Here is an 11,357-nt window from a genome sequence, read left to right on the forward strand (position 1 = left end):
CTACTGGCGCTCGTGATTGTTTAGCTCCGCCCACACGTCATGCCTCTAGGCGCTCGTGTTTTTCCGGGAAAAATCGGTACAGACTATCTTTCTCTTATAAATATAATAAAAATAAAGACTTTTTGGAGTTATGAAGGATGCAGTACTACTCTATAAGTACTCAAGATTAACAGGATATTGAGTGAAAACGAGCATTTCACCCCCTCTTTAAACTAACATTTTTGTGAACATCCATAGAAAAAAAATGTATGCAAAGTCATACACTGATAATGAGAGTAAATACTGAACTCAACTGTAATAATGTGTGTTTGCACAAAAGAGATCTGTTAGTTTAAAGGGGGGGTGAAATGCTTTTTCATGCATACTGAGTTTTTTACACTGTTAAAGAGTTGGATTCCCATGATAAACATGGACAAAGTTTCAAAAATTAAGTTGTACGTTTGAAGGAGTATTTTTGTTCCCAAAATACTCCAAATACTCAAAAAAAAATTTTCGAGTATGGCTCTGTGTGACACTTCTGCCGGAAGAGCGCTCGCTCCCGTATAGCGAGGCTGAGCACAGACATTTCACTGATCAGAGCGATTCACTGATCAGAGCGAGAGCGTCGCGAAAAGTCACAAAAGAAGTGTGTTTTTGGTTGCCAGGGCAAGAACCTGAATCCCCCTCTGCTGAGATCTTCAGAGATGTAATGTCTTTGATTTGCAGTTGATTTTACTGCATTCTCAATCGTCAGTTATTTCATTATTTCATAAAGATTATTTTATTTTCTTGATTTTAGGATGAACACAGTGTCTGGAAATTACATTGAAATAACACAAGTCTAAATCCTGAGATTGTTGATTTGGTCCAGAAACAGTATAAATTATGCCTAAATGAACCTTAAATGATGTTGAAAATATTTCTACTGACCACTTTTGAACTAGTTTTTAACCTTTTAAGGAGGTTCTCTGAACGTCTAAATCGGACGTACAGAAGACGTCAAAAAAGACTTTCATTCTACCTCCTCAGTGGATGTCTTTTCAACGTCAGCAAAGACATAAAAGACGTCCACTGGACGTAACTTTGCTCAGTGGGTAGAGAGGACCTTTACAGCCATGAATGTCAGCGGAGACCAGGACAACTAGATGAGCCCCAGAGACAAATCCACAGTTAAGAACTTATCTCCTTGAAGGCCACCGAGACAAGACAACAGGAAACAGACAATTCTTCTGCACAATCTGACTTTGCTGCAGCCTGGAATTTAACTGCTGTTTTCGACTGGCCCGAGGAGAACAGTCTCTGCACTGGCTACCTATTAAGTTCTGCTGTTAATAATGTTCATCGTCTTGTATTAATTTTTCTGAAAAATCCTGTCATATGTGCACAAACTGACAGTCACCACTTATAAGCTACTACTAAATATTGTAGAAATGTAATTTTCTGTAAAGTTGCTTTTTTAATGATTTGCATTTTAAAAAGCACTATACAAATTAACATTAATTGAATTTAATTGGTTTTAACTTCATTTTCAGTGACATCTTTGACTTGATTGCACAGATACTATTTACATTGAACTGAGCTCTATGACGACATCTGAATTCAGTGATGAACTGCCTTTTTTGCATTAATGGCACTTTATTTTCCTATTTAATGCTGCTGAGTTGCTCTGACAATCTTTTTTGTTAAAAGCGCTATATAAATAAAGATGACTTGACTTGAATAGTTTTATGCTGTCTGGGGATCATTTCTTGGATATTTAGATAACCTTCAACCAATGTCTAATGTTTCCTATGAGGGTTGAGCTGTACATTACCTGTATGAATTGTGTATAGTTGACTAGCAGCTCTTTATGGAACCTGTAGTTACTGAACCTGTATTTATTATCATCATCATCATCTGTATTTTTATTATTATTACCTGTATTTATTTTTTCTTTTATTATTTTTCTTTCATTTATTTTTTTTATTTTTATTTTTTTATTTCTTTATGAGTGTACAGTACAATGTTTTTTGTTGGTGTTCTCTCATCCCTGTGGATATTATTACCCATATCCAGCATTATCATATTTATTTAATAAAACTGTTGCCAAATGATCAACACTTCACTGCCTGCAAATAGAGTCCGAAAGTTTGAGATAAAAGGGGGTTGGGCCAATAATATGAAATCCAGTAGAGGTGGGCCTTGTAGAATAAAGTAATATAAAAATACTGTCAAGCAGCTCAGATCCTCAGAAGACAAGTGAATCTAGCAACAGCAGGTAAAAGGATATTTTAGAATTATATATACTGAGTTCTTTATTCTAATGTGGAATGCCTTTGTTTCTCTTTTATTAGGAAAAATGATTTTGCAAAGTTTGAACATCACTCTGGTTTTTACCAGTTATGGACCTCCTGGTGCACTTAATTATGGAGTTTTTGTAATCTCTCTTGTAGTATATCTTACAACTGTTTTTGCAAATGTAACACTGATGCTGGTGATCTGCTTGGACACATCTCTCCATAAGCCCATGTACATATTTTTATTCAACCTGGCTATTAATGGACTAATTGGATCATCTTCTGTACTTCCTAAAATACTGGAGAATCTTATTGATAATATTAAAGAAATTCTGTATATTGACTGTATTCTGCAAGTATTCTTTATTAATGTTTATGCAACATGTGCTTATGCAATACTGACACTTATGGCATATGACAGGTATGTTTCAATTTGCAAGCCTCTACAATATCACAATATCATGACTCCGGCTAAAATTAGACTTCTGCTTTTTATTGTATACTGTGTTCCTATCTGCTCTCTAGCTCTACAGGTGTTTTTTACATCAAGGCTGCCAATGTGCAGGTATACAATAAACAAATTGTTTTGTGACAATTTGGCGGTTGTTAATCTCTCTTGTGTCAAAAATACCTGGGGAGACCTGTATGGCATATGTCTTGTACTTATTTTTGTTGTTCTACCTCTAACCTTTGTCATCTTATCATATGTGCGGATATTATTTGTCTCTTTGAAGGCATCAGTAAGTGCCCGGAAAAAAGCTCTAAAAACATGCACTCCACACTTAATTACTTTTATAAATTTTTCACTGGCCTCTCTATTTTCTGTGATATATAATCGTTTTAATATAAGTCTTTCAAAGGAAGTTAATGTATTTATGTCAATTCATTTTATCCTCATCCCTCCACTTCTACATCCACTTATTTATGGAATTAGAACAAAGGAGATCAGCAATAGCATCACAAAAATATTTCAGAGAAAAATACTTGCTCTTGGTTTTAATTTAAAAACTGAACAAAGGTGTAATGATGCACTGTTTATTTCTACTAAATAAATAAGTTTATATGAATACATCTGAATGTCTTATTTTACATTTGTACATTGTTTTCAAGCTTTGGAGAGGGACTCTGAAATTGTATATGTGCATCTTATATGTACAGTTTGCATGCATTTATTTATAAATGTAATATATGTATAAACAGATTCCTGTTTCCTCAAATTTTATGTGGAAAAAAAAAGTCTAAATATAAATAAGTTCAGGTGAGAAGAATGTGGAAGATAGAAAAAAAGGATGTTCTCTTCAGATTTATTGTAACCACTGATACTTTATTCCTGAAATTATATACAATAATATAATTTACTTGATTTTTTTTAATGAATTATTCCATGTATTTATTTATTTTTAAACACAAAACAAAAAAGGTTGTTACTAGCATTATAAAAGTGCCATAATCATTATATTTGATCTTATTTGATAAAAAGTAAGCATCTAATTCCATGATCAGGAACACAGTGCTCTTCACACCTATTATTTTTAATTGTATGCCACCTTTTTCTTGTGAGTAGACCCCAAATATTTTCCCTCTTTAAGAAAAAAAAAGAAAAAAATGTGTTTATCTGTGTGTAATGTATTAAGTTCAAAGCAGATAAAACAAATTAATATTTTAGGTACTATAGGATTAAGAAAACATGCTTACAGCCTATACGTTTCACAGTGTCTTATCCACTTTGATCAAACGCCAATCTCTGATCACGTTTTAACAAATAGTGTAGTCCACTTTTCTGTTCACTTTTCTATAAATTTTTGCCTTTCATAATTTTCTTATTTTATTTTCACCCATCATGTCATAAAAATCATAGCAATCTTAAGTATATACTATATACAGCAGAAAAAGTTTTTTTGTTTTTTGTTTTTTTTGACTGACACAATAAAATTGTCATATCCCAAGTAAACTAGGATCCAAAGTAGACTAACCCTCTCTAAGAATTATATAAGCAGGCATATACCGTATTTTTCGCACTAACTTAATTTTATCAAAAAATGACAGTGTGCCTTGTAATCCTGAGCGCCTTATATATGGAGCAAGGCACTCTGTCAAAATGTTGACATTCCATTTAGCACAGCTCCATCTACTGGATGCATAACACAAATCCAGTCAAACGTTTGACTTCTGTATCTTCTATTCTTTGTTCCTTATAATCCGGTGCGTCCTATATATGAAAACAGTTCTAAAATAGGCCATTCATTGAATTTGCGGCTTATAATCCGGTGTGCCTTATGGTGCGGTAAATATGGTAGATGAATCCTTGCCCATGTCTGCACCATGACATCCAACACTAGCTGGGTTTAATCAACAGTCATGTTGTGATGCAAACAGGTCAACTTCTGCCTATACTAATTACATCCTAATCAACTCCACTACCTCGGGATGGTTCTCTCGCCTTGGGCACCAAATAACGTAGAGCTGGCCCTGGCTGGAGATGTACTTATAATCACAGGAGCGTTTTTACTGACGAGATGTGCATGAAAATCGCATTAGATTTTTTCAAACGTGTACGTCTGCAGACTGCAAGACGGGGGCGTAACTTGAAGTGAGCGTAACTTGAAGTAGGAGGCGTAACTTGAAGTAGTTCAAATCACACAGAACCACGCGAGATCTCAAAATGATAAGTTCTTGGCAATATGGCAGCACAGAGTAGAATATTGATTAAGTTTTAAGGGAGGCAGGGGTTTTAGGCAGGATTTGATGCATGATGTGTGTGTAGATATTAATGCTAGGAAACAATGTGAGAGATGTGTACGTTTTATTATATGATCTACACTCCGAAACAGAAGAGGGTGGTAATGCACCAATAAGCTGGATGCCAACCGCCCTTAAACTGGAAAGAAGACGAATATGACAGCTTGCTGTGAGAGACGAAGTAGAGAATATATTTTTTTCCCTGAAATAATTATTTAAAATGAAGTGTATAAGTCATATTCAAGTGATATTGTTTTTGTAGTTAATAATCTATTAAAACTAAGGCGAAAAGTAAGCAACATATAAGCAAAAGTTCTAAAGACGCTATCACCAGGTTTCACAGGCATAATCTACCCTGTCAGTGACCTACATAATATAGCATATTTGTGATTTCGCTGTAAACATGTTTTATAATGCATAACTAACAGTGAAGCTCCATTAAGTACACGACTCAATAGTGGATTTAAATATATCATATATACTTCTTAAAGACTATTACTAAATGCCTATTTATCATCTGACTGGATAATGTTTGATAAGTATTGTAGATGAGCACATCTAACAGACATGAAACAGGTGTCTGAGTGATGTGTGTGTGATATTGTGTAGAATTCACTTTTGTCAACACTGCTATAGATGAGTGTAAGTCATGTAAACAAACAAATCTACATAAAGTAACTAAACATAAGTTATCTATTTTATTTGTCCATTTGCATTATTGATAATTTAGGGAACATTTGAGTTGGATAAAAAGTGAGTTACATCAGTTATTAACAACATGTAAATGCAGTATATCAGAGACATATGACAGAGGAGACTTACTCTTGTCTGGATGTTACAGGGACAGATGAGACACACGTGTGTTTATCTGCTGCAGAGACACTGGTGAAGGAATGCTGCCATCAAAGGATTTGTGTAAGTAAACTACAAAAATAAATGAAACATTTTAAATCTCAAGTTGTATTTTATTTTAATGTAATTTTAAACAAGTATTACACCTCTTTTCTTATTCTTGATTTCTGTGCATTTGCTGCAGATCTTTTGTGGTGGAGCAGGACCCGCAAGGAAAGGTGAAAAAAAGGGAAAACCTGAAACAAAAGAATAATGTAATGCCTTTTTGTATTGTGTATGTGTATTTTTGTAGGACATGAAAATGTCTGTAGACTGGTGTGTGCACTGAGGATGGAGAAGACCACAGCATCATCCTGGAAATGATCGAGAGTCACAGATGAGACACTCCATCACTCCAGCTCTTACTGTCTCATCAGGACCAGATGCTGCTGTGGTGTCTTCATCCTCAGTTCGAATACCAGGGAACACATGTTAGGTAAAAACTTTTAGTCTGAATGCACTGTAAGTCGCTTTGGATAAATGTATAATTTATTTATTAATTTGAACCACTTCAGTTAAAAAGTAATAAATCAATGCATGTACTTGTAAACTCGGTGTAAATGTTTTGTACGTTTGGTACGACTGTTTTGGAGCAGACACAGCAGTCAGATTGTCCTGCACGTGTTCTTCTGCTCTCGCTTCAATGTTGTGTGGGTCAGAGAGCCAACATCATGGTCTTCCTCATCCTGTTGCTCAACGACATTCCCATTGAGAAGAGTGAGATTGTGAAGTGCAGCAGCAGAACTGTATCAGCTGTGTTCAGATAGCAGGATGATGTTGGGTTCACCATCTGTAAATACATGATTTTAGAACATTAAGTTTGAATGAAGCTTTGTTTCATGTGTTGTTGACTTGTACATGTATGCATTTATTGTGATGCTAACTTTTATACATTACTTTAATCATTTAGACATGTTTTTTGCTGTCAGTAAATAAAATATAAATATTTTATCCATTCATGTATTAATTGCTTGACTGAAAATTCATGTATTCACATTGACTGCATTTATTTCACTAGTATATATTCATGTATAGCTATGCCACAAAAGAAAATACATTTTGCTTCTTTTACTAAAATCTCATTTAAAGAAAAATTATATAATTATTGGTTGGCATTTATCGTTATTATTGCATGTAAGTGTTGGGGTGGGCAAAAGATGCAATTCATTATCAATCAATCAATCACCTTTATTTATATAGCGCTTTAAACAAAATACATTGCGTCAAAGCACTGAACAACATTCATTTGGAAAACAGTGTCTCAATAATGCAAAATGATAGTTAAAGGCAGTTCATCATTGAATTCAGTTATGTCATCTCTGTTCAGTTTAAATAGTGTCTGTGCATTTATTTGCAATCAATGATATCGCTGTAGATGAAGTGACCCCAAATAAGCAAGCAAGAGGCACCAGCGGCAAGGAACCGAAACTCCATCGGTGACAGAATGGAGAAAAAAAACCTCGGGAGAAACCAGGCTCAGTTGAGGGGCCAGTTCTCCTCTGACCAGACGAAACCAGTAGTTCAATTCCAGGCTGCAGCAAAGTCAGATTGTGCAGAAGAATCATCTGTTTCCCGTGGTCTTGTCCCGGTGGTCCTCTGAGACAAGGTCTTTACAGGGGATCTGTATCTGGGGCTCTAGTTGTCCTGGTCTCCGCTGTCTTTCAGGGATATAGAGGTCCTTTCTAGGTGCTGATCCACCATCTGGTCTGGATACGTACTGGATCCGGGTGACTGCAGTGACCCTCTGATCTGTATACAGACTGGATCTGGTGGCCACGGTGACCTCGGAACAAGAGAGAAACAGACAAATATTAGCGTAGATGCCATTCTTCTAATGATGTAGAAAGTACATAAGGTGTTATGTGAAGTGTTTCTGGTTCCGGTTTACCTAATTAATGCAGCCTAAAAATCCTTTAACGGATTTGGATATTAAAAGCATATTAGTATGTTATGTGTATGCCAGGTTAAAGAGATGGGTCTTTAATCTAGATTTAAACTGCAAGAGTGTGTCTGCCTCCCGAACAATGTTAGGTAGGTTATTCCAGAGTTTAGGCGCCAAATAGGAAAAGGATCTGCCGCCCGCAGTTGATTTTGATATTCTAGGTATTATCAAATTGCCTGAGTTTTGAGAACATAGCGGACGTAGAGGAGTATAATGTAAAAGGAGCTCATTCAAATACTGAGGTGCTAAACCATTCAGAGCTTTATAAATAAGCAATATTTTAAAATCTATATGATGTTTGATAGGGATCCAGTGCAGCGATGACAGGACCGGGCTAATATGGTCATACTTCCTGGTTCTAGTAAGAACTCTTGCTGCTGCATTTTGGACTAGCTGTAGTTTGTTTACTAAGCGTGCAGAACAACCACCCAATAAAGCATTACAATAATCTAACCTTGAAGTCATAAATGCATGGATTAACATTTCTGCATTTGACATTGAGAGCATAGGCCGTAATTTAGATATATTTTTGAGATGGAAAAATGCAGTTTTACAAATGCTAGAAACGTGGCTTTCTAAGGAAAGATTGCGATCAAATAACACACCTAGGTTCCTAACTGATGATGAAGAATTGACAGAGCAACCATCAAGTCTTAGACAGTGTTCTAGGTTATTACAAGCAGAGTTTTTAGGTCCTATAATTAACACCTCTGTTTTTCTGAATCTAGCAGTAAGAAATTACTCGTCATCCAATTTTTTATATCGACTATGCATTCCATTAGTTTTTCAAATTGGTTTCACCGGGCCACGAAGACATATAGAGCTGAGTATCATCAGCATAACAGTGAAAGCTAACACCATGTTTCCTGATGATATCTCCCAAGGGTAACATATAAAGCGTGAAGAGTAGCGGCCCTAGTACTGAGCCTTGAGGTACTCCATACTGCACTTGCGATCGATATGATACATCTTCATTCACTGCTACGAACTGATGGCGGTCATATAAGTACGATTTAAAACATGCTAATGCACTTCCACTGATGCCAACAAAGTGTTCAAGTCTATGCAAAAGAATGCTGTGGTCAATTGTGTCAAACGCAGCACTAAGATCCAATAAAACTAATAGAGATATACATGTCACAGGTCGGAGCGGACCACAGGTGTTGCGAGTCACGCCCCTTCCTAGTTTCCACCTCGAGGAGGTCACAAGAGCACCCCAATGACCAGACATACGAGAGAAGGTAAGTATAATTAAAACAAACTTTATTTACATTATTTAAAAAGATAATTTACGGAAGGGGAAAGGGGAATCTAAAATTAGATTTTCGTCTCTTGACAGGGGGGGATTGGGTCTGAGAAATCTGGAGGTCGTTAGGTAAGTGATCACAGGGGGAGAGGGAAAAGGGCTCCTTCGTCCTTTCGCAGAACTCCCACCAATCTCCTGACTTATCCTAGGTCCTTCCTTATCGGCTTGATTTCCTGTGGCGCCCTTCTCTTCTCCTGAAGGCAACAGAAACAGAAATGATGAGTAATGGGTGAAACGGAGAAGAATACCTTGTTCCTGTATTCGTTGCTCTTCGGGTTTCGCTTCACCAGCGTCTGGACAGCTCCTCAACTCCAATAGACCTCCTAGGCAAGTACGGGGTAACACACAAGTTCCAGGGTCTTTCCCCTGGACGTACACTGGCGTATTCGAGGTGAGTAGCTTTTAACTCTTAGAACAGGTAGGTATTTAGCAAGGTGACTGAATCTTCACACTGTACGCATGCGGGCGCATCCGAGGTAGGTGATCTCTAACTCGTGTCAACAGGTAGGTATTCAGCAAGATAACTAGTCCTTCATACTGGGCTTACAGGGCGTGTTCAAGGCCAATAGCTTTTAGCTCGTGCAGACGGGTGTGTATTCAACAGAGTGACTATAACTTTAACTGGATGACGAAGGATAGCAAGCGCCAAGTTCTCCTTGGCAAGGGCGTGGGCTCTAGCAGATAAGTGGGAAAACCATACCTCTTGACTTCGTTCAAGGGCGAAATGGGGCTACGATCTCCAAGCTGCGGCTCGTTGGACCTGGTACAGCCAGTGGTGTCACGGTGGACAGTTCAGGTAGGTTGGCTACACCCGGTAAATACTGCTGAGCCGACTCGCCCGCTTCCCTTTCCTCTCCTCCAGCCAATGGGACAGAGATCTAGATGGGGCGGACAGCTGGAATCGCTCCACAGTACAGTAAATATACACAGCGGACTGTTTCACTTATGATGGTCAATTGCTCCCCTCCAATAAATGTCTTTCCCCACAATATCCGCACAATACCTTGTCTTGCATTCACGCTACGCCTCCTTCAGAGCTGGATACGGGGAACAGAGTTATGGGCGGCGTATATGGAATAGGTGGGCACCGCCACAGCAGCCTACGTTCTCTCCAACAGGAACTTTTCTCGGCCTAGAGGGTGAGTACAGACAACAGGGACACGGCACAGTACTGCAAAACTTCAGGTGTACACACGTCAAAGACAGACTCACCCACTGCACTACACACACTTCAGTGATTTTTTAAGGTTGGCACTCCACACCCGGTCGGAATTCGTCCTGGAGGAGTTTAAAGTCGCTGGCACGGTTAGTGCTCCAAACTTTATGGTGTAGCCACAGCCAAATAACATCCGTTCACTCCCACTTCACTTCGGCTCACCCACTCGTCTCGTCCTCCACGATGGGGCCGCTCAACAAGCTATTAGACACTCCAGCAGATATTAGTTATCCATATCCAAGTATGAACAATGATATATAAACAATCCAATGTACTCACAGTCTTCGTGATACTGATCTTCTCCCGCTCTCTTTCTCATCCAAATATAAACAACGATATAAGCAATTCCAATGTACTCACAGTCTTCGTGATACTGATCTTCTCCCGCTCTCTTTCTCTCCATAGCTACTTATGGACACCCGGAAGTGTTATCGTTGTTCCACAATGGCACTGTTTTCTTGCGGGACCTTCATACAACAGACACGGGTGAGTATGACTTCTTTCCACAAAAACTTCGATTTGGCAAACCTGTTCTAGTAGTCGTATTTAAATCCACCAATTCGATTAGCGACTTCACAATTGCTCTCATCTGCTTCGCCCTACTCCAGCGCCCAAAACACTCCGTCTCACTCGTGGCGTTCCTTGGAAAGCAACAACTACTTCCTGTATCTTCAATGCTTTCTTTATACTCCCTTCAGCGTCCAAACTGCCCCATCTGCGATCGCCACGTCATTTGACACACCTGCTGTAGATTTCCCTTGATTCGAGCTGTCCGGAGTTTACGGAAGTGACGGGTGCTTGTACATTTCGGTCCGGGCGGAACCTCTCCTCTCACTTTTGGTTCCGCCCTCGAAGTCACTCCATGACATACACCCACGATCAGATGATAAGAGCAGATCATTTGTAACTCTAAGGAGAGCAGTCTCAGTACTATGATATGGTCTCCCATTACCATTATGGGGTAATGTTAATTTTCGAGTAGTAATACTTACATTTTTAGAGTATAAA

General features: G+C 38.2%; 1 protein-coding gene across 1 annotated transcript; it reads left to right on the forward strand.

Moving 5' to 3' along the window:
* The first annotated feature begins 2,317 nt into the window (after positions 1 to 2,317).
* LOC127972554 (olfactory receptor 52K1-like) lies at positions 2,318 to 3,307 on the forward strand. Its single transcript, XM_052576157.1, has one exon. It carries the CDS (start codon positions 2,318 to 2,320, stop codon positions 3,305 to 3,307), a length of 990 nt encoding a protein of 329 aa, XP_052432117.1.
* The last annotated feature ends 8,050 nt before the right edge of the window (positions 3,308 to 11,357 follow it).

This window comes from Carassius gibelio, chromosome B15 (genome assembly GCF_023724105.1).
Source record: "Carassius gibelio isolate Cgi1373 ecotype wild population from Czech Republic chromosome B15, carGib1.2-hapl.c, whole genome shotgun sequence".
NCBI classification, from domain to species: domain Eukaryota; kingdom Metazoa; phylum Chordata; class Actinopteri; order Cypriniformes; family Cyprinidae; genus Carassius; species Carassius gibelio.